The 24,977-nt window shown below is 41.9% G+C and overlaps 1 protein-coding gene across 4 annotated transcripts; it reads right to left on the bottom strand.

The window, feature by feature from the left end:
• Positions 1-646: 646 nt before the first annotated feature.
• Positions 647-24,974, bottom strand: Ack (activated Cdc42 kinase). 4 transcript variants are annotated; one of them, XM_036369152.2, is made up of 7 exons: positions 24,402-24,972; positions 24,150-24,281; positions 4,487-5,004; positions 3,759-4,429; positions 3,368-3,693; positions 1,382-3,308; positions 647-1,245 (listed from the first exon to the last, which is right to left on the bottom strand). In XM_036369152.2, the coding sequence occupies exons 3-7, from the start codon at positions 4,982-4,984 to the stop codon at positions 1,146-1,148; spliced, it is 3,522 nt and encodes a 1,173-aa protein (XP_036225045.2). In that variant the 5' UTR covers positions 4,985-5,004; positions 24,150-24,281; positions 24,402-24,972; the 3' UTR covers positions 647-1,145. The 4 variants fall into 4 exon arrangements, with proteins under 4 accessions (XP_036225045.2, XP_036225046.2, XP_036225048.2 ...); XM_036369153.2 differs by having other exon boundaries at positions 24,150-24,278; XM_036369155.2 differs by having other exon boundaries at positions 24,150-24,253.
• Positions 24,975-24,977: the final 3 nt, after the last annotated feature.

Here is a 24,977-nt window from a genome sequence, read left to right as displayed (position 1 = left end):
CTTGCAGTCGTCAAGCAGCATTCCCGGTCTGAAGTATACACCATGGAATGAGGCGGTATACCCACACCCATTATAAATCTCATCCACGATGCTGTCTTGCAACGCAGGCAGTTTTTCCGACCCCAAGACCTCCGCCGGGTAATTGCGAGGTAGCACCGCCATCCGAATGCTTTTAAGGGATTCTGAGTATTTGCGCTGGTCCCCAACACCCAGGATGGGATTTGGAGTGGAACGTTGTCCTCCTGATTTCCCTTTTGTCTCTTTGAACTTGGAGGTTCTTATGGTGTTATCTGCCCGCTCTTACGTTTCGCGGTTTGTCCTGTTACGTTCAGTGGTGCAGCCCTTTCGCTTCGTCGTTTCCCAGGCGGAGTTGCGTTAACTAGGCTGTACCTCTGAATCCCGTGTCCAACGACGAACGCGGCGTTTACTCCTGCATGTCTCTTCGGATCCGGAGATGGGTTGCTGCCATTGCTTCTGCCTGAAGAGAGCTTCAATGCTTCCTCCGAGGGTTTTCCGTCCTGCAAGTGCCTGAAGTACCATTTCAGAATGGCATAAAGCAAGCTTTCAAAAAATTTTCAATAGCGTTTTCTGTGTAATAACTACACGTTACTCGGCTCTATTATCTCACGAGAGATTTACATATAGGTGCATTTAACAAGTTCCATACTTTTATTCGTTTACATAAAAATATATCTACACATGTGTTGATTCTTTCATGGGATTCAATATACTACGTATATAATATTTTGAAGGCTTATCTAGTTGACATGGGTATGTTGGAATTTTGGTTTAATTCATTTATCTGTGTTTTTATTATATTTTATAGTATGTATGTGAGTCGTAAATAAAATGCTTTACGCTCTAAATAAATTTATTGATTCTAAAGTTTTAATATCAGGTATTTTGAATATCAACGTTTTTTGTTCCAAAAGTAGGACGGCTAATGAAATAATCCAAAACATCTTATGTTTTCTATATTCGATGATTACAAAGTTACTTTTTAAATATAATATTTAAAGTTTTAATACATGAGCTGTATTATAAAAAAATATAGTCATGCAATTTTGGTCAAAAGAAAATGTGATGTGATTCGGAATGATGAATTGTGGTATTATGGATAAGAAATTTCAGTATTTGTAAATCTTCTATGAAGTACTTTCTAATAACACAGCAGCTGCAAGCTCCAAGCTCCAACCGGTTTTTTGTAACGCCTGTTCACACTGGGGACGATTGGCAAGGCCGAGTCTGCAACAATAGAAGCATATGAAAAAATATAAATAAATATAAGATATAGAACTAATAATATTAAATGAATGCATGTTATACATTTTTTTAGCACCCACCATTTATATATTTATTTTAGATACTTGAATTAACACACCTGGTGAGTTGGTCAATTTTGTAGAGTCGTATTGCGACATTTGCATCACCGTTAGCTGCTCTTAAAGCATTACGCACGTCAACTTCCTGTGCTGCTGAACCTAAATCTTTAAGTATTTGCTGCATTTTTTCATTTTCCTTTGCGGCTTCGGATGGAACAGGTGCATATAAATTCCCACCTCCATTCTCCTGTTGCTGCTTTAGCTTCTCAAGACGACGTTGTATTTGCTGCGCCGAAAGTAGTGGTGGAGCTAACGGAGCTGGTCGATGTGGACGTAAATAGTCGTCGAGCGTTACTTCGTCGTAAATGGCAGCGGGCGCTGCAGATGCTGTAGTTAATCCGCTAGTAAAAATACCATTGTCAGTATCAATAGCGTTCAAAGGTATTTGACCATAATAAGTTGAGGGTGTCGGAGCTACAGCGTCATATAACTCGCGCCCACTAACACTACCATACAGAGAAGCCGCAGATCCATATATTTTATTACCCTGTGTTGTTTGCGGCACAACTCTATTTGAAATCGCCACGAAGCTATGGTTTGACTCTTTGCTATTTATTGCGCTACCATATCGATCTGAGTAATTACTCTGATTTTGGTATGTATTTTCGGGAGGTTGAGAGTAATAAGTTGCAGACGTTGAAATTCCATTGACACGCTCATACCATATTCGATTAATAACATCTTGGGTGTTTTCAGTAAAACCTTCCGTTCTCTCCTCACTACTTGTGGTGGGATTTGTTCCAGCAGCCTCTAGGTTATTTTGTTTATGCTGACCATTAAGACTTTTCGGTGCTTCAGTGACAGCTGCATTTGAGTATTGTAGTTGGTTGTATGTTCCGAGATTTTGCAGTTTAGGAGAAACTCCGTTGCTTGATGCATTTGTTGAGTTCGAAAGACTGGTTGAATTTTTTAAAGGCGTCAAATTTTGTTTGTACACATTTTCCTTACTCGTATACATTTGAATGGAATTGCGTTCGTAATCATTTTGACCCTTACTGCTGTACATATCCTTCTCTAGTTCAGCAATAAAAGATTTGTCCAGCAAAACATTACTCTCTGTGGAAGATTCTGTCTTTAGCTTTTCTAGGCTGAGGGAAGACAAGCTTGTTTGGAGCGCATCTTCACTTTCTGAGATCACATTGTTTTGATTTTCCATGGCAAGCGAATGTGGAACATTTTCTTTATTGCCAGAACAACTTGATGTTGTCGAAAAAAGGCTTTTTCTTGCTGAAGGATTGTTATATAATGACTGTATTGAATTTGCGCGCAATATTGACTGTTGAACCTGGTACGGCGGATGACCCACATTCGTGTACACGGCATTATTTGTATTCACACCATTTCCTGTATCTTTTTCGTAATTCATATGCACACTACTAGTATCAAATGGGTCACGATGTTGCATTGATTGTTGTTGTTGTGTGAATTCAATGGTGTTCGAATAAGTGGGTGGCATCTGATAAGGCGGCGGTTGAAGTCGTTGTCCCAACGGCGAAGTTCCAGCTAAAAAGGTTTGTTGTGCTGAGGCACTGCTGTAAGTAAACGGGGCTGCTACGTACTCCTCTCCCTCGGTTGGGATATCTATTGGTGCGTCCAATAAACACAAGGAGTTACTTATTTTTATAGACCCGCTTTCATCACAGCTTATGGAAGTTGCAGGCGGACCAAACTCTGGTGAAATGTCAATCAGTATACCCTCTATTTGCTGTTGTTGCGGTGGAGGTGGGCGCTGAGGGACTTGTTTGATGTTATTAACTCCCTTTCCTTTTGCGAACTGCACTGATTGATTTCGCTGCAGTTCAGCGGTGCGCTCGTTGACCAATTTATTGTATGCAAACTGTTTACTAGATACTGATTTCCGTTCTTTGGCATGATGCGCAGGTGGTAGCATGTGTGTTTGCATTGAGGCACATTTACGATTTCTCTCTATATATAATTTAATACATTCAATAAAATAAGCCGACTACATATTTTACCTTACTAACCTGATTGCATTTCGGCACTAGCACTCATCGCACCAGCTCCACCCCAACAAAATCCGAAGGGTGAACCAGAATGTCCACCGCTTTGACGAATGCTCTCATGCATCGGTTGAATTAGATCGCTGTTTGTGTGCTTTTGCTTCTCCAATGTACTGCGCGGGAAAACTCCAATATCAAATGTACGTTGGTTTTGACCTTTAATAAACTTCAAGTCAGCGCGACCATCAATAATTGCCAAAGTATCACCAGCATCGATCTGCAGCCGATTCTCCTCACGATAAGAACGTGCTGCTTTATATAAAGGCGGCGACATACCTACTAAGAATTCCCTTAAAATAAATATAGATTTTAAATAGATATAATATAGATATTGTAAGTGCTCACGGATGCTTACTTCAACGCAGCGAACGTTGGACGTTCTGCAGGTACTTTATCCCAACATTGTAACATCATTTCATATACATCTGGGGGGCAAGCATCTGGTTGATGCAAACGTTCACCTTCTCTATCAATTTTTCGTAATATTTGAGATCCATTTAGTCCAACCCATGGATCTTCACCGAATGTGAACATTTCCCAGAGCGTTACGCCAAACATCCAAGTATCTGAGGCATGTGAAAATTGCCGGAAACGTAAGGATTCTGGTGCGCACCACGGAAAGGGTACCTTTTTGTGTTCAGACATCACATAGCAATCATCCTCTTGCGGAAGTGCTCGCATGAGACCAAAGTCGCCGATCTTAATTTTGTTACCGGAAGCAAGTAACACATTTCTACATGCCAAATCTCGATGCAGAAAGCGTTTGTGTTCTAAGTACGCCATACCGGTGACAATTTGTACCGACCAATTCCATATATTAGTTAACGGTGTATGTTTGCACTGTTTACGTAATGTATCCAACAGCGAACCACGTTCCGCTAATTCAGTGATCATCATCATTGGCTGGGATAGTACAACACCGTACAATCGTACCAAATTCGAATGATCCAAAGCATGCATTGCCTGCACCTCACGGAAGAAATCACCAATTATTCCCGGCTGCGTGAGATTATCCGATTTTAGCACCTGCAATCAAACTATAGTATTGTAGTATTATATTAATTTGTACTTTTGTCAACAAACCTTTACAGCAACGGACATTACTTTTCCATTTGGGACGGAGTGCCATTCTCCACGCCTCACCACTCCGAAAGAGCCATCACCCAATTTGATGCCAAGTGTAATATCTTTTTCGTGTATAAGACAAGTAAGTTGAGTGTTTTGATGTTCCTTATTAACAGCTTGTTGTGACTTTTTCGATGACGGTTGCTTTCCACCTCCAATCAGTTTTGAGAGTATATTTTTACGCCATTGATGTGCTTTTTTCTTCCTCACCGCCTCCATAAGTCTGCGTACTGCGGGTTTACCCAAACCACACCGTTCGAGATCCTCCGGTATAACATAGTCGAAATGGGCCAATCGGGTTACTTGCAAATCATCGCGTATACGTTCGAGGAATTGCTCAAGTTGTACCTCGTGCAACAGGTCCTCTAACCACTCAGTTTCTGGAATTGTACTGGAGAAACTAAAGATCGAACTTGAAGTAGCAGCAAATGTGTCACTGTTTACTGCAGAAGTCATCGTCTTTTTTAAACAATTATCTAAAAATGGAAAAAAGTAAAATCTTGCATTAGTAGAATAAGAATTTTACTAAACTGTTTCTGGTAAAACGTTACGTATAACGGTATAAGAATAAAGAGCTAGGCTCGGCTGTACGTCAGCTACAGCGGTAAACGAAAGCTAAACCTCTGCGAATGGCAGGCACCTTGCCGTGGTGCAGGGGCTTAAGTCGCAGGCATTCTCGGCATCTCCCAACTGGTGCGAGCGGTGCTTGCACCCTCACACTGGTTGTCAGAGGCCGTATGCGTGCGACAACCAAGAGCTGCCACCTCCTAATCCAGGGTGTTGCGACTCCCGTGCCCATTTGATGATTTGCAGCCAGGAGGTAAATTCGGCTGTATTCGAACGGAGCCTTCCCAACACCGGGCCGCATTGGGAAGTAACGGTGGCCTTACCGCGTCAAGGGGCTCTGGCGCGGCGGACTATTTGTTCCCCTTTCCAATAGCTGACCCGACGGCGCGCCTCGTCGAGCCAAGGGTCGTACGAACAAGATGAACAACAAAAACTATAACAAAACCACAACAACAACAAAAGGATCTAGGCAACAACAACAGCAAACGACGATGGACATTGGTAACGACAAGGGCAGCGGTGCAGGTAAGGGCGAATCAGGGGCTAAACGCAAGTTCAGCTTCCTGGACGCCCTTTCGCCAGAGGAGCGAGCGCTGTTCGAGGAGCATGCCAGGGACGACGACGATGACATGCCCTCGTGCAGCGGCGTTCAGCAGGCGATTTCGACTGCGGCCGCTGCGGTAAAAGAAAAAGAGAACCCCACGGAGACTCTCTCGAGCAGGAGCAACTGCTCGGATGCAGAGGAGTCGCAACGGCGACTTCCGGTGGGGCTCAAAAACGAAAAAGGAAGAGGGGAGGCAGACTACCCCCCCTGCCACCAACGGGATGTCCGGGAGGACAGGACGATCCCAGAAGAAAAGGTATGAGCGGTGCCAGCCTGAAGTGGTACCTGAGGCACCTCCAGGAGGGAAGAACTCCGGAGGTAGCAGAAAGCCTAGCGCGGAACAGGGTGAGAGGTGACAGCACTTCCCCGGCTTCCGAAAAACAAAAGGGTGGTAATACCGCGGCCATTAGGAAGCGCAATGGCAACAATCGAGGCCACTGCCCAGTAAACGCAACTCAGCCCGCAGGCCGAGGTTGCGAAAGGGCAGCTCCCTCGACCACCCAAGCGGCTAAGCGTAAAAGCGGACAGCTGACGCCACAGGAGCCGAACAACACCAAGCGGCAAAGGGGCAACAACGCACAGGCGACTAGTGGCCACCGCTCCGCCCCAAACCCGCCCCGGCCCGTGGAGGGACAGCGCAGGTATGCGGACGCCCTCAAAGGCATTCGCATGGCTGTGCTGCCGCTGAACTACCCGGCGGAGGCGCTGGGTGCGGAGGAGCTCACATCGCTCCAAGACTTACTCATGGAGGAGGTATTCAGAGGGTCTGGATACAAGGCCTCCTTCCATGGGATATATTTCAAGGGAGGCATGCTGCAGGTTGACTGCAAGGATGAGAGGTCGGCTTGTTGGCTGAGGGAGATCGCTCCCAAGCTAACAGGCTGGAACGGCCCCATCCTCTGCGCAAAAAAGGGGGACGAAATTCCGCCCATGCACAGCATGACGGTCTTCCTCCCCAGATGCGCAGGAAAGTCTTACGAGTTTGCTTTAGGACTCATTCGCAATCAGAACGATGGCCTCGATACATCGGCCTGGCGGGTGACCAAGAGCATAGCGGAGGATTCAGGATGGAAGCTCAACCTCTGCATTGATGACGACTCATACAAATTCGTCAGGAGGGTGAGCTTCCGCCTGAACTATAGGTTCAGCTCGGTGGTTCTGAGGCCGTTCAAGCCAAAAACGATCACCGAGGGCGATGCGGGAAAGGAAATGCAGGTGGATGAGGTTGCGACTCAACCCTGCGCAAGTACGTCAAAGCAGGCGGCAACTGCTGAGACAATGGCGAAGGTCCCTTCCGAGAAGACGGGCGAGCAAGGAGGGGTGCTACCCTCCACTCAGGAGCTTCTGGAGGGGCTCACAAACCTGGCGGGAGACATCGCGGAGGACGGTGAGCATGAGGATCAACTCCTCATGGAGCCGATCCTGTAGTGGGGCCGCGCTTAGAAGTTGCCCAGGTGAACCTGCATCACGCGGCGTCGGCCTCGGCGGTTATCGCGAGCAGGTTCACGATGGATGGACTGGGCATACTGCTGATCCAGGAGCCATGGGTCAATAAAGGAGAGGTCAGGGGCCTCAAAACGGAGTCAAATAAGGTAATCTGGGATCTCTCAAGTGAGAGACCTAGAACCTGCATAGTACTTAGGAACGGTATTGACTTCTTCTGTATTTCAGAGTTCCTAACTCACTATTTTCCGGGGGAGACTCCGACAGCACCCCCAGAGGCAGTCGGCAACCTGGTGGAGTATTGCAGGAGGAATAAGCTGCCCCTCATCATGGGCTGCGACGCGAATGCCCACCACACCGAATGGGGCAGCACGGACTGCAACACACGGGGTGAGTCTCTTATCGAGTTTATAGTCAGTAAGAATTTAAGTATAGCAAACGTGGGGTGCGAACCCACATTTGTAACTAGTGTCAGAAGGGAGGTGCTTGACATCACGCTCAGTAACGAGTCTGAGGTAGGGCTGATCTCACAATGGAGGGTATCATCGGAACCCTCCATGTCGGATCACCGTATCATAAGATTCGTGCTGGGGATGGGGGTCAAGCAACTCCCTCCCAAACGTATCCCTGGGAACTCGGACTGGGCCGTTTTTAGGGAATCGCTTGGAACAAGAATTAGCAGTAGGGAGCAGCTGGATAGAAGCTGTGAGAGCGTCTCCTCAACGCCAGAGGCAGCTAGACTGCATAAGGCTCTGGCTAGAGGCAAGACGGACACAGCACTAGCGATTAAACGATCTGATGGGACCTATACGTCCAGCGCAGAAGAAAGAGCTACGGCTCTTCTACTAGCGCATTTCCCGGAGACGATTCAAGAAGACCAGATTCGACCTATGGTCGAACGAAGGCCGTCACGCTTGGACTGGACAGCCGCAAAACAGCTCTTCACTGCAGACTCCATCAAGTGGGCGCTGGCCTCCTTTGAAAAATATAAGTCACCGGGTGCGGATGGTATCCTTCCAGCTTTTCTGCAACAGGGGGAGCAGGTGCTACTGCCCCACCTTGTTCGGCTGATGAGGGATAGCCTAGCGCTGGCGTATATCCCAGAACCATGGCGCACCGCAAAGGTGATCTTCATACCCAAAGTAGGGAGGAAAGACTACTCATTGGCGAAATCGTTCAGGCCAATCAGTCTTACTTCCTTCCTACTCAAAAGTATGGAAAAGATCATAGACCACGAACTACGATCGAAGGTGCTGAAGGCTTCACCGCTTCATGAGAAGCAACATGCTTACAGAGCAGGCAGGTCAACAAACACTGCTCTGTACAGCTAACCTCAGAGATCCAGAATTCGTTAGATGGGGGCGAGGTGATGTTATGCGCCTTCCTCGACATAGAAGGTGCCTTTGACAACACGTCTCACGAGAGCGTGTCAAGAGCACTGGAGAAAAGGAGCGTGTCAGCACCAGTGCGCAGATGGATTACAGCCGTACTGCGCACTAGGGTGGCGGAAACCGCAGTAGGAGAAACTAAAATTCGTCTGGGAACAACAAGAGGCTGCCCACAGGGTGGAGTGCTATCCCCCCTACTTTGGAGCCTAGTTGTGGACGATCTCCTTGAGCGGCTGACTAGCAATGGAATTCGCTGTCAGGGATATGCGGATGACATTATTATCTTAGCTAGGGGTAAATTTGAAGACACACTCTGCGATATCGTCCAGAGGGGATTGGGACTGGCAAAGGGATGGTGTAGTGGGGTTGGCTTAAGCATCAACCCCGCTAAAACTACAATCATTCCCTTCACCAGACGGAGGTCACTGCCGGGCCTCAGGAGTATATCCCTGGACGGCAGAGTGGTTGAGATGGCCAGCACGGTCAAGTACCTGGGCCTCACGCTGGATTCCACACTACGATGGAATCAGCATGTGAACCAGACCTTAACCAAAGCTACTAAAGCACTCATGGTGTGCAACCGACTTGCTGGAAAATCCTGGGGGTGCTCCCCAAGGACCATCAGGTGGATGTACACCATGATCGTGAAACCGATTATCCCGTATGGAGCGGTATCGTGGGGTTCGAAAGCATCGCAGACTTCGGTAGGACTTAAACTGTCGAAACTGCAAAGACTTGCCTGCATCTGCGCGTCGGGAGCAATGCGAACGTGTCCGACCGCAGCACTGGAAGTCATGCTAGAACTTTCACCGCTACACCTGGTAATCAAACAGACTGCCAAACGAACTCTGCTCCAAATGACAGCAGAGGGAGCTGGCAAAGGGAAGGTAATCTCATCCCAACAGATGAAAGAGCTAAGTGAGGAAATACCACTAGCCCTTCTCCCAAGGGATTACCAAAGTAGTAAACTTCAGTAGAAAGTTTCAAGTAACCCTTGGCAGCAAATCTGAGTGGAATGACTCTTCACTGGACCGACTGCTAAAGGGTAGCACCATCAAGTGGTACACCGACGGGTCGAAAACGGAGGAGGGGATTGGTGCAGGGGTCGCTGGGCCAAGCACCAAACTCTCCATTCCCATGGGAAGTTTCCCAAGCATTTTCCAAGCCGAGGTCTATGCTATAAGTCGGTGTGTGGGGATAAACCTCCAACGCAACTATCGCAATAAGAGTATTGCTATACTCAGCGATAGTCAGGCGGCACTAAGAGCGATCTCAGCCTATGAGGTCACATCTCTCCTAGTGATGGAGTGTATAGAACGGCTGAACAGCCTATCTAAGCAAAACCGAGTACACCTTATTTGGGTGCCGGGCCATAGGGGTATAGCTGGGAACGAACTAGCTGACGAGTTAGCCCGCTCTGCAGCCTCTACGAAAATGGTAGGGCCGGAACCATACATAGCGGTTGGTCCACACACCATCAAAGAGCTCCTCCGAAGGGAGGAAAGAGCAAGCAGGGAGATACATTGGCAACAACTTCAGGGCATGCACCATGCCAGACTGCTATTGGGGGGTTACGACCTCAAGCGGTTTAAAGCCATAATTAATCTCCCCAGAAACAAATTCCGGCTACTGGCAGCGTTCTACACCGGCCATTGCAGGCTCAAGAAGCACCTCTTTAACATGGGCATAGCCTCTTCTGCAAACTGCCGGTTCTGCGGCATAGAGCCGGAAACCCCTGATCATCTGCTGATGAACTGCACAGCAGTCTGCAGACGCAGAATCAAGGCCCTGGGATCCATGTTTCCACACAGGGATCGTATCGCCTCACTAGCACCCAGCAGAATTTTGGAATTTATCAACATGCTGGGCCTAGATGATACGATATGACTTAGGGGAGGGCACAATAGACCATAGGTCGCGGTGCATACCTCGAAACTAATCTAATCTAATCTAAATATTATAAGATGTGAAAAGTCTGCTCAAACTTTATCATCGAAAGCTATTTATTCAGTCCTTTAAGCCGAACAGTTATACTAATTTTACTGAAATTTCGATAAGGAACTTTAGGTGGGCTATCATCAAAACAATTTTAGAGCATACCGCCATTTAAAATGCCTTGAATGGTGTTAATCCATAGATAGATATTTATACATACAAACGTGTTCGAAACTATAAGACAACCAAAGTGAACACAGAAATCTATGAATAAAATTTTTGCAAACGTATTTTATTTAAACGTTCTTTCGACAAGCATTTGTATATGGTTAGAGTTTTTAAAAAATTCAGAATTTAGTTATTATATGCACGTTTAACTTTTTCACGGCGTTTTATGTTGCTTTGAGTCCGAAATTCAATAAATTACGTATACGAGTGTATTTAGGGTTAAATAGCGGCATATCCAATAAAAAAATTTATATGGCATACATAACCACATCTAACAAAATTTTGCAAAGAGACAAATTATTAACTAAATATAGGTTAAAACGAGTATAGTTCGGTTGTAACCGAACATTTTATATTGATGGCAAAACTTTATAATCCACAAGTAAGGAAATGCTAAGTTGTGGTGTAACCGACCACTTTATACTCACGCAACTCTCAAAGGTCAAAGCCAGGAAAATAAATTTAAAATCCTACATTCATTTCGACGAATGTGAATGGATTACAATAAAATTTGATATTTTATTAAATTATATTGAAGGTCATAGACTCACTTGGTTTTATAAAAATATTTTACTTCGCGTTAGGCTTATCCTCGAAAGAAAAATTTCCGGCAAGCCAAACATTGAGGAGAGAGTTAAGAAGGCATCGGTCGCATTATATTGCTGCAAAGGGGCTATAGGAAAAAGGTGAGGACTCACCTAAGGTGGTGTTCTGGCTTTACGACACCGTAGTCAGGCCAATAATGTTCTATGGTGTTTTCGTCTGGTGAAGGGCGCTCGAAAGGTCCACACTGGCTAAAAAGCTTGAGCGGGTCCAAAGAGCGGCGCTCATCGGGATCTCCGGTGTACTGCGAACCACACCAACAATAGCTCTTAATGCTATGATAAACATGGCACCTGTGGACATTGCCGGTAGGTGCATTGCTGGGAAGTGTGCTCTAAGGTTCAGGGAAGCTGGGCTTATGAAGAGGTCCGAGTATTCAGCTGCATTCCGGAAAATTTAGATCACTGAGTCCACTCGAGGCGGCTCTTTCTCTGCTCATATTCCGACGAGGTCACGGATGGATCAAAGCTAAGAGGGAAGATGTGAGGGGGGGTTTTCTGCAAGGAGCTCTCCGTCAATCTTAACTTCAGGCTACCGGACCACTGTAGTGTTTTTCAGGCGAAAGTCCACTCCTCCTTCAGGCTCGTTTTAATGCCTGCTCACAGCGGAAATGCTGGAAACTGCAAAGCTAGCCAGGGGGGGCACCCTTGCCCCGCTCACATGGGAATGGGATCGAGTCGGATCTCCGTTAACGTCTTGCGTTCTAGCTTTGGATCAATGCACCTCGCGTGCACTCAGCAGACGCTGGTCGACGACCAACTCCTGTGCGACAGCGAGATCCTTCTAGCCAAGAGTGGATCGCAGGAGGTCGGGGGAACTTCTCACCCTGAGCAAAGTGCATCTTGCCCTTATGGTAGGAGTTCTCACTGGACACTGTCCAATGGGTACTCATGCGGTACGACTTAGAGTAATACCCGATGCTAGTCGCCAAAGTTGTATTGGCGAGGGTGAGGTGGAAACATCCCGGCACTTTCTCCTCCTTGTCCCGCTTTCGCTGATACTAAAATATATCGGGAATCACACTTTCGGCGGACCTGAATACTTAGCCGAAATGGATATTGGCCGACTTAACAAGTTTGTTATGATCCAGCTTATAGGAGTTTTTAGGTACCACAACGGACCGGCGTTTTAAGCTGTCCAAGTGAGATCCTTCTTGGGATCGACCTCCTAACCTAACCTAACCTAGCGAAAATTATGTTAAAATCATCCTCAAATGATATATAGTGAACTCAACCGAAAAGGCTAAATTTAATATATTAAGTTAAGGTGGAAAACGTCAATCAAAATATCGAAATTCATTATATTAGTGATATGAGTTTTGGACCAAGGTCCAGACCAATTTCATTCAAACTCAGCGCTAAGCCACATAATTTTTAGGAAAACTTATCCACGTAATTTAATTAAAATATCACACATTTTGACCAACCTAAACGGTTTAAAGTCATTCGGAAAATCGGAAACCAATATATACATATGTTATATTGGGGACAAAGAAAGGTTTGAGCTGATTGCATTAACTTTTGGCATTGCTCAGATATACCTAAGAGCGTAGTTTCAATCAATATTATAAATATATATATCACATACTGATTGACACATTCGGCGTAGTTTCTTAGGATAAAGCAAAATAAATTAATTATGTGTAGCATATGGTGTAATTCGTAGACTAAATTCACATATTTTCGACATTAAATTATAATAACACATTCAGTAAATCTTGCTAAGATATCTTACATATATACCGGTATATACGGTATAAGGGTATATAGCTCTCGTATCATCACCAATATATAAGGAGTAAAGTTTGCCGGATGTTTGAAAATATTAGTTATATGGTAAGTTTTTACCGGATTTTATCCATTTTAGGCACAAAAATACGCTGTTATTAGAAAAACATGAAGATAACTTACATATTTGGTATAAAGACAACCGGACGTTCGAAAATTTAAGTATTGCCTCATTCAACCCATTTTTACATACAGGGATACTACTACAGTGCCAGTGAAAAAAAGTTACAAACATACCGACATACAGGTGAAGCTAACAAAGACATTATAAACTGGAATGCACTATAACGAAAATAATGTAAACAAACGTATATAGAAATGTGAATGAAACATGATTTAAACTTGAACTTTCAGTGAGCATTTTATTGTAATAATGGTTTCTGTAGTTATCTGTGTTGGACAAGCGTGCCTATAACTATTCAATGCCTGTTATTTTTCGTTCGAATGGAATGACTGAATAAAGAAGTACAACAAAATGCGATTACATCAGCTCCATTTCAATTATATCATTGCTCGAGCGTCTAAAGTGGTCAGGCGGGCGGATGTAAGTAGCTTATGCATATAAATAAATTAAGAAAAAGCAGAATTAGGCGCAATTGGCCCTGAGAGAAATATTTTGAAATTAAATATCGTAAGTAGAAGAAATCCTACAAGTGAAGACTATTTTATCTAATGAGTTAATGGAACCTTAAAATTTCGTCGCGACTATTGTTTAGTATTTCTTGGAGTGATTACTATATTACGTTATATGAACTTATAAGATAAATAAAAAATACAAATATAGGCCGTTTGTACAGGAAACGCTTCAACTCAATGGAGCAGGACTTTTTTGCAGCCAAGGAATGTCAACTCTGCAGCATCAATAGTATTTAGAAAATTTGTTTTTAACAGCTACAGAAAGAACAGAATTTATAGATTTGTATTCAAGTATAAAATATCATGTGAATAATACGAGTTCAGATATCATATTATGGTCTGTAAGTATAGCTTTCGTAACTATATTAATCCGCAGTTTCAATATGAACTTTTAGTGAGTTATCTGAAAAATAAATAAATTATGAAGAGATACTAATTTTTATACTCTCGCAACTGGTCGCTACAGAGTATAATAGTTTTGTTCACCTAACGGTTGTTTCTATCCCTGAAACTAATCGAGTAGGATATATTGTTATATGTATATATATAAATGATCAGGATGAAGAGACGAGTTGAAATCCGGGTGACGTCTGTCCGTCCGTCCGTGCAAGCTGTAACTTGAGTAAAAATTGAGATATCTTTATGAAATTTGGTAGACATTTTTCTTGGTACCGTGAGACGGTTGGTATTGCAGATGGGCGTAATCGGACCACTGCCACGCCCACAAAACGCCATCAATCAAAAACAAATAAATTGCCATAACTAAGCTCCGCAATAAGATACAAGACTGTTATTTGGTACACAGGATCACATTAGGGAGGGGCATCTGCAGTTAAATTTTTTTTAAAAGTAGGCGTGGTCTCGCCCCTAATAGGTTTAATGTGCATATCTCCTAAACCGATAATGCTATAATAACAATATTCACTGGAAGGAAATGTTTTTAGCACCTCTATTGACGGCGTGCAAGCACGCCCACTCCCCATATAACGATACTGTTAAAAAATACTAAAAGCGCGATAAACCAAGCACTAAAAACGCCAGAGACATTAAATTTTATCTCTGGGAAACTCATATCTTGGGATTTGCTTAACCACCTCAACCACGCCTATTTCCCATATAACACCATTTTCAATTCCATCTGATTCTTTCACTTTTCACTATGCATATCAAGCAACAATGATTATATCGGGGTAAAACTTTACGTGAATAATACGTTTAAATTATGCCACCTTGTGAACAAAAATTGTCTAAATCGAACCAAAACTGTTCAAGCCTCTAAGTACTAAATATGTGGACCCCAGTGCCTATAGTTGACCTTCTACCGAAAATATCAGTCAATCCACAAAGAAATCTCAAACGAGTATACTTTGCGAGAGTATAAAATGTTCGGTTACATCCGAACTAAGCCCTTCCTTACTTGTTTATTATTAATATATGTTTGTATTATCGATTCAATTTTATCATATTAAGCATCTGTGTGTTATTCAAATTGTGACAAGTGGTTATTTTTCCATGAAAAGGTTGTTTACTTAATATTTATAAATATTTAAATTACATTAATAAAATAATAATAAATACTCAAAACAATGAAATGATGCTGTGAACGTACATATGTACCATATGTATATATTATATATCTGCCATATCATCGTAGTAGTCAATTTTTCGCAGTCGCGATTTTATTCAACTCTCGTGTATACTTGAAAAAACCTAAAACTCAAAAGGTGTTCTAAATGGGAACATTTTATTTTCAAAGTGTTAATATGTGAAAATCGATCGGCTGCTGTGATGTACACATATCAATGGAATTTTAAACTTCAACTTACAACTATACATACTTTCACATATACATTTCAACTTAACATGAACCAATTTGTACACAAATGAAACCACAACCTTAAATACAACCACAAAGAAAAAGATTAAGATAAAGGAATGAAACTAAAATTATAAAATGTTTATGTGTACTAGTATACACAAGTATGAAATTAATGCAGTACTGATATAAAAAAATTAACATATACATACTCGTATGTAATTACTTCCGGTATGACGTTTGTGCGCTAATTACTTGCTTAAGTCGGAATTGCATTTGTGCAAACAGATTGTAAATAAAAACAAGGAAAGAAGGGCTAAGTTCGGATGTAACCGAACATTTTATACTCTCGCAAAGTATACTCGTTTGAGATTTGTCGTCGTCTCGTCTGATATTTTCGGTAAAAGGTCAACTATAGGCACTGGGGTCCACATATTTAGTACTTAGGGGCTTGAACAGTTTTGGTTCGATTTAGACAATTTTTGTTTACAAGGTGGCATAATTTAAACGTATTATTCACGTAAAGTTTTACCCCGATATAATCATTGTTGCTTGATATGCATAGTGAAAAGTGAAAGAATCAGATGGAATTGAAAATGGTGTTATATGGGAAATAGGCGTGGTTGAGGTGGTTAAGCAAATCCCAAGATATGAGTTTCCCAGAGATAAAATTTAATGTCTCTGGCGTTTTTAGTGCTTGGTTTATCGCGCTTTTAGTATTTTTTAACAGTATCGTTATATGGGGAGTGGGCGTGCTTGCACGCCGTCAATAGAGGTGCTAAAAACATTTCCTTCCAGTGAATATTGTTATTATAGCATTATCGGTTTAGGAGATATGCACATTAAACCTATTAGGGGCGAGACCACGCCTACTTTTAAAAAAAATTTAACTGCAGATGCCCCTCCCTAATGTGATCCTGTGTACCAAATAACAGTCTTGTATCTTATTGCGGAGCTTAGTTATGGCAATTTATTTGTTTTTGATGAATGGCGTTTTGTGGGCGTGGCAGTGGTCCGACTACGTCCATCTGCAATACCAACCGTCTCACGGTACCAAGAAAGATATCTACCAAGTTTTATAAAGATATCTCAATTTTTACTCAAGTTAGAGCTTGCACGGACGGACGGACGGACGGACAGACAGTCACCCGGATTTCAACTCGTCTCTTCATCCTGATCATTTATATATATATAACCCTATATCTAACTCGATTAGTTTTAGGTGATACAACCACCGTTAGGTGAACAAAACTATTATACTCTGTAGCAACAGGTTGCGAGAGTATAATAAAGCCACATGTAACTTTTTACCAGGCTAAAATAAAGTATGGAAAATTCAAACTATATATATACTCAAACTATATACATAATACCAATTCAGGGTGCTACTTCCGAATAATGAGGGGTTTAGCCCACTGCAGAAGCTTTTGAAAAATTAATATGGTCTCGTCATCCTGATCAATTATATCTTTATACACTGCGCATCATTAGATAATTACCAGCACGACAATGCACCAATTCACACCACTCGATACAAAGCCAAAATGTCGATGTTCTGGAATGGCCACCATACTCCCCAGATTTAAATATTATAGAGAACGTCTGGGGACCATTGGGTAGAAAGGTGCACGAGGGTGGTAAGCAATATACCACCAAAGAGGAACAATCGACGACATAAGACTGGCTTGGCCAATGATTACATTAGGTATTAGGTCACTATATGATTATCTCCCAAATAGATTTTGTAACGTCCTTGTCAACAAAGGTGGAACCAATCATACTTAATTTTCTTTAAAAACCTTCCAGTTTAAAATTAAAAATGTTAAATTTCACTTTTTATATGAAATAAACTGAAAAAAATAAAGTTAAAATAGGGGACTTGCGCACTTCTCGGAGGCAATTCGAGAAGGCCAGATTCGACGTATGGTCGAACGAAAGCCATCACCTTTAGATTGGATAGTCACAAAACAGCTCTTCACTGCAGACTCCAACAAGTAGGCTGTGGCCTCCTTCGAAATATATAAGTCCCCGGGTGCGGATGGCATCCTTCCAGCATTTCTGCAACAGGGGGAGCAGGTCCTACTGCCCCACCTTGTTCGGCTGATGAGGGATAGCCTAGCGCTGGCATACATCCCAGAACCTTGGCGCATTGCAAAGGTGATCTTTTATATGGGGGTGGGGTTTTGTTATGCGCCTTCCTAGACATCGAAGGTGTTTTTGACAAAACGTCTCACAAAAGCGTGTCAAGCGTGTGAAACCACAGTGAGTGATAGCAGAATTCATCTTGGCACAACAAGAGGCGGTCCCCCCTACTTTGCAGACTAGTTGTGAACGATCTTCTTGAGCTGCTAACTAGCAATGGAATCCGCTGTCAGTGATATGCGGCTGGTATTGTTATCTTAGCCAGGGGTAAGTTCGTAGACACTCTCTGTAATATTGTACAAAGGGGATTGGGGCTGGCAAAAGGGTGATGTAGTGGGGTTGGCTTAAACATCAACCCCTCCAAAACTACAATCATACCATTTACCAGGCGCAGGTTACTGCCAGGGCTCAGAAACCTATCCCTAGGCGGCAGGGAACAGAGATGGCTAACACGGTCAAGTACCTAGGCCTCAAGCTGGATTCCACTCTACGGTGGAAGCAGCATGTGGACCTGACCTTAGCCAAAGCTACGAAAGTGCTCATGGTATGCAATCACTTGCTGGGAAATCATGGGGCTGCAACCCGAGGATTATCATATGGTTGTACACCATGATTGTGAGACCGATCATAACATATGGAGCGGTGGCTTGGGTTTCCAAAGCATGTTGTTGTTGTTGTTATAACGATTATCTAATCCCCGTTTGGGTGATAAATTCTAGATTCGTTGTCGTCGAGGTCATCTAACGGAAGGCCCAGGAAACGAGCTGTTTCGACGGGGTCGGACCATAGGGAAAGGGGTGTTAGATGAGTGGGGTTTGTTGGGCATGCAAAGAGGTGGTTAGTGTAATGCGGAGACTCATTGCATGCAGGACATGTGTTTGGTATGTCAGGGTCTATTCTGGATAGGTAGGAGTTTAACCTGCTACAGTATCCAGAACGAAGTTGCGCGAGGGTCACTCTAGATTCGCGAGGCAACTCGAGCTCTGTGTCTGCAATGGGTGGTGGTTTGACTCGTATTACGCCATTCACTGAAAGGGAGTCGGTGAAGGTGTTAATGGCTCCACTGTGAATGGCGGTCAGTGCTTGTCTGAAGTTAGTTGCGTCCGAAGTCTGGACGGCGTGCTGTCTGATGTCGTCGACGTAGTCAAGGAAGGACCTCTTGATGTTCCTAGGAGGCTGCTCCGCTGCAAGCAGGCGTCTGCAGGGGTGGTTTCTGCGAAAACATCCCAGCAGAAACTGCTTGGAGAGGAGCTCATTATGTTCCTTAACCGGAAGCATACGGGCCTCGCTATGTAGGTGTTCGATTGGGGACATCAAGAGGCACCCCGTGATAGTCCGGAGTGCAGTGTTCTGACAAGTCTGAAGCTTCTTATTCTGCGTGTCACTACATCCAGGCGACCATATTGCGGCTGCATAATTGAGGACCGGCCGGCCGATTGCCTTGTATGTTGCCAACAACGTTTCTTTGTCCTTTCCCCATGAGCTGCCGGCAAGCGACTTGAGGATTTTGTTGCGGCTCTGTACTTTGGCAGTTATCGCGGTCGTGTGAGGAGGTTTCCAAAGCATCGCAGACTACGGTAGGACTTCAACTATCGAAGCTGGAACGACTTGCCTGCATCTAGGCGTCGGGCGCGATGCGTACGTGTCCGACTGCAGCACTGGAAGTAATTCTGGAACTCACAGTGATCGAACAGACAGCCAAACAGACACTGCTTCAAATGACAGCAGAAGGATTTGGCAAAAGGAAGATAATCTCGTCTCAACAGATGAAGGTGCTAAGCGACGAAATGCCACTAGCCCTTCTCCCAAGGGACAGCATTATCAAAGCAGTAAGCTTCACTAGGAAGTTCAAAATTACCCTTGGCAGTAAGGCGAATTGGAACGATTATACGCTGAACCTACTGCTAAGAGATAGTACTATCAGGTGGTACACCGACAGCTCGAAAACGTCGGAGGGGATTGGTGCAGGGGTCGCAGGACCACACACCAAGCTCTTCATTCTCATGGGAAGTTTTCCTAGCATTTTTCAGGCGGAAGCATATGCTATAAGTCGGTGTGTAGAGATAAACCTCCAACGCAACTATCGCAATAAAAGTATTGCCATACTCAGCGATAGTCAGGCGGCACTAAAAGCGATCTCCGCTTTTGAATAAATTTGGTAAATGCTTAGATTTAGTATACGTTGATACCTCTGCAAAGTGTTCCATTATTCAGAGTAATCCTCTTGTTCTACCAGAGGACTCATATCATCCTGCTTTGGAAATATCTGTCGAAATCTCAGGCATTGTACGGGATAATAATCATCAAACTTCGTGCTTCTGTACTCGGTTTAATTTTGCAAAAGCTAATTTAAAAAAATTTCTACAATAACATGGCCTAATTATAATGGTGACATTGAATTGAGTGTCTCTCATTTTAATAATATTATTATGAAATTATTTGAAAAGTATGTTCCAATAGTAATTGTTAACAAAAACAAAAGTATAAGTCCGTGGTTTTCGAAAGAGTTATATAAATTGAAAAACAGAAAAACTCGAGCCTTTAAACATTTTAAAAAAACCGTTTCACTTGTCGACTATTCTAAATATTCGCTATTGCGTCGACAATATTTTGACCTAAACAAAAAATGTTATAATAATAAATAAAGTTCGTTTATGATTTCGTCAACTCCAAACGCAGGATTTCCAAATTTCCGTCCGCAATGAAATACAAATCTATCATTTCAAGTGACAATGATATTATATCCAATATGTTTGCAGAATTTTTCAAGTCAAACTACTGTAATAATTCTTCCAAAACTTTTTCTTATCAGCAAGTGCTGTGTTCGAATACTTTAATTAACGCCCCAGTTATTTCTGAAGAAGACGTCCTTTTTAATTTAAATAAGTTAAAACCATCTTTTAGTTATGGCCCAGACATGATACCCTCATGCTTCCTAAAAAATAGTGCCAAATATATTTACTTGCCTTTGACAAGGATATTTAATTCCTCTCTTAAACACGGTATATTTCCTTCAATATGGAAACAGTCATTTATAATCCCTTTGCATAAAAGTGGATTTAGATCCAACATTGAAAACTATAGAGGTATCGCAAAACTATCAGTTATACCTAAACTTTTTGAAGCTATCATCACTGACCATATAACCTTTTCGATTTCTTCGTTAATTTCCTCATCTCAGCATGGATTTCGTAAAGGGAACTCGACTATATCAAACTTACTTGAATTTGTAAACCATGTATCATTGGGTTTTAGGGAACATAAGCATACGGATGTTATATACACAGACTTTAGCAAAGCTTTCGATAAAGTAAATATCTCGATTCTCATACATAAACTTGATCTGCTGGGCTTTCAGCCAAGATTCCTTCAATGGATATCTTCCTATCTTTATAATAGAACACAACGAGTGATATTTGAGGATACACCTTCAGATACAATTAATGTTTCTTCTGGTGTTCCGCAAGGTAGTCATCTTGGCCCGATTCTGTTCTTGTTGTTTATTAACGATATCTCTTCAGTAATAGAATTCTCAAAAATTTTATTATACGCTGACGATGTAAAGCTTTTTAAATCATACACTTCAACTGAGGAAAGGTGTCTGTTGCAAACAGACTTAAACAATTTGGTTGCATGGTGTGATAGAAATAATTTGCCATTGAATCTCAATAAATGTAAGACGATGTGCTTTTCCCGTAGATCTGTGCACCCCTCTTCTTACATAATAAAACACCATATTCTAGAGCAAGTTTTAAACTATGTTGATTTGGGAGTTAATATGGACCCTAAGCTTAATTTCAGTCTTCATATTGATACCATGGTCTTGAAAGAAAAAGCTGTCCTCAGTTTTGTTAAACGTTGGTCTAAAGAATTTAGAGATCCGTATATTACTAAAACACTTTATACAACTTTGGTTAGACCTATATTGGAATATGGCTCTGTGGTATGGAACCCTAGCTACCAAATCCATTCTGACAAGTTAGAGTCGGTTCAAAAACAATTTTTACTTTTCGCCTTAGCGCATTTCCGATGGGATGCTAGGGTAAGTCTACTTCCATACACAAGTCGTTTAAAACTTATTAATCTACCTACACTTTCTAGTCGTAGGGAAATGCTTGGCATAATATTCTTAGTGAAACTTTTGAATGGAACTGTTTGCAGTTCTTTTCTCCTGTCTGAAATTAAATTTAATATCCCGGTTCGCCTTTCGAGGCAGTTTAGACCTTTACTGCTAAAATCCTGTAGATCAAATTTTGAACTAAACGAGCCATTCCGCCGTATATGTCATGATTTTAATTCTCATTCCAGCACATTTGACTTATCTGACTCACTTTTCAAAATTAAAAAGACTTTATTGTTTTCTCTTAATAAATGAAAATGTAACAATTTATTATATTGTAACTTTAGATCTTAGCTGTTGAAAATTTTGTTTCTGTAGCTGAGCAGTTTTAGATCTCAACACTTAAAAAACTCTCTTGCCTTTTCTGACTCGGCTAATTCCGCACGTATGCGGATTGCGCCCCTCGCGTCGGTTGGGCGGGAGGAAAGTAATCGTTGGGTTTATTATTATTATTATTAACGCGCATCACGATCTTTCGCATTCCTGTCTGTAAAATTATTGCAGGGCAAAGGAGTTGGCGAAACAGGTAGACGATTCAACATTCTGCACAAAGAATGACGAAACTGCAAAAAAAAATTTCAAGTCGCTAGTCAGCAACACCCGTTGAAAAGGCAAAGAAATGTTGTTGGCACCTTACGAGGCATTCAGCCGGCCGGTCAGTGGAATGCAAGCGAAGAAGTTTCAGACGTGGCAAAACAATGCACTTCGTACCATAACAGAATGCCTCTTATAATCTCCCATTGAAGAACAGCAGGGTGAGGCCTGCATGCTTTCGGTTGAAAAAGTACTCCGCTCTAAGTAATTTCTACTGATGTTGTTGTTGTTGTTTTTGTAACGATTATCTAATCCCCGTTTGGGTGATAAATTCTAGATTCGTTGTCGTCGAGGTCATCTAACGGAAGGCCCAGGAAACGAGCTGTTTCGACGGGGTCGGACCATAGGGAGAGGGGTGTTAGATGAGTGGGGTTTGTTGGGCATGCAAAGAGGTGGTTAGTGTCATGCGGAGACTCATTGCATGCAGGACATGTTTGGTATGTCAGGGTCTATTCTGGATAGGTAGGAGTTTAACCTGCTAATTTAATTTAGTAATTTCTACTAGGATGTTTTTATAGCCATCACCCGTGCGGTCATCTAAACGGAGCTCCTAGGAGCATCAAGAGATCCTTCCATGATCGATTACATAGAACAAATACACCGACCTGACTACCGACACAAACAACTTCATATACGCAATGAACGCCATTCACAGTAGAGCCTTTAACAACTTTACCAACTCCCTCCCAGTGAATGGCTTACTTGGAGTAAAACCAACACACATTGCAGACGAAGAGCTCGAGCTGCTTCTCGAGTCTAGAGTGACCCTTGGCCAACTTCTTTCTTTGAATATTGTAGCAAGTACCTACCTATCCAAAATCGACCCCAACATACCATAGAGGTCTTAACTGATCAATATATTTATAGATTGTAGCGTTGTCCTGGACAATAAGCAAAGTCAAAAACTTATAAAGATATCTTGCCAAATAAAGCAGTTATCGCTACAATGTATTTGATCGATTAGTTTGTAAGGCTTTTAATGTTCCTACAAATGAGGAGTTTCTTGGGAAGAAGAGTACATGTGGAAAATTACAGATCGATAACTCAAAAACTCGCATATATAAGGAAAGATAAACGGACGACTCAGGTTGAGTGTTACAAATTTCATAGCAAACTTAATATACCCAAAAATAAGAAAAAAGGTGAACTTCGGTGCACGGAAGCTGTGACACTTTTCACAGGTACATTTCTTTACATTGATCGATCAGTTTGAATAGCAGTTATATGATTTAGTGGTCTGATCTAAACAATATCGTGAAGAGATTAGTCGACTCAGCTCATCGGGTGCTACAAACAACATAGCAAACTTAATATACACTGTTTAGGGTATAGCAAAGAATTTCTCTAATAATGTCAAGAAGCTATTAGACAGTATCATAACAATAAGTATTTATGTATATATTGAACAATTATTTAATTCCCATGAAAAAATGATTTCAAGAATTATTGTTTTATCAAAGCGATTGCATTAAATCACCTGTTTATTTGGCACAGTATATGTATTTGATTTTCAAAAGTTATAAATGTGTTTGTAGAACGAGTATTATCGTTTCAGTAACATATCGCAAATCGGATTAGAAATACATATGTATAATTGTATATGAATGTAATATAATAAATTAAATTGTTGTTTCAAACTAAAAACATTTATATCCTGTGGTATGAACTGATTGTACTTTTAATTTTAATTAAATATAATAATTTAATTTAATTCAAAATAATAAGTAATTGCTTGGTAATAATTTGTTTAATATTTACCTGAATGTACATAGATGTTTACATATATGAGTTGTATTTATGCAGAGGTAAACAATGAAGAACGTTGGCCAGCAAAGGCAACAGCTGCTTTCTGAAGCTTGTTTCTGCGACAGAGAGAAGGCTATTAAGCTGCTAGAAGAATGGGAAAACTGGATATTGCAATCGTGTATTGCGAAGATAAACTTTGTTGTTGTTAAAAACGTAGTCAATAAAATGCATTTATTGCTATGTCTACGCTTGAACCTTATGTACCTTGATTTATTAGCTGTCTACTCAAAACCTGCAGGTTTGCAGTAGTGTAATGGGCCAAGAGCAACTGGCTTGCACTTTTTTAATCGTATATTTATCATATATCTTTGGCCAGTCGATAATAATAACTAATGTTTAAAAATAGAATACAAGCCAAACTAAGAGTAAACATATATTTTTTCAGTCTCGTTACATATTCATTTCCGCAGCTTCACTATTCACAAAACTTTCGTTGGCATTTTCCATAACTAATATAATTTGTGGAATTTGTATTTTTTGTGGAATAAGTATTTATTCGCTAATTATTAACAAACATCTGGTTGGTATTTAATTGAAGGCAAAAACAATTTGAATTCACGATCACTTATATTTGCTCAAAATACACATATGCAACCTTTTTATTTAACTGCAAGTTTGGATTTTACACATAGCTATGAATTATTACAATATGTCCCTAAAAACCTTATCTCTGCTAAAAACTAAAATGTAATAAGCAGCTTTGCCTTACTAATGGAAAAAAATTAAATTCTCCAATTGAGTAGAACGAATGAAATAAAGATAAACGATGGAATACACAAA

This window comes from Bactrocera oleae, chromosome 4 (assembly GCF_042242935.1).
Source record: "Bactrocera oleae isolate idBacOlea1 chromosome 4, idBacOlea1, whole genome shotgun sequence".
Taxonomy (NCBI): Eukaryota; Metazoa; Arthropoda; class Insecta; order Diptera; family Tephritidae; genus Bactrocera; species Bactrocera oleae.
Note: the sequence above shows the minus strand (reverse complement) of the source record. Positions and strands in the feature narration are given on the sequence as shown.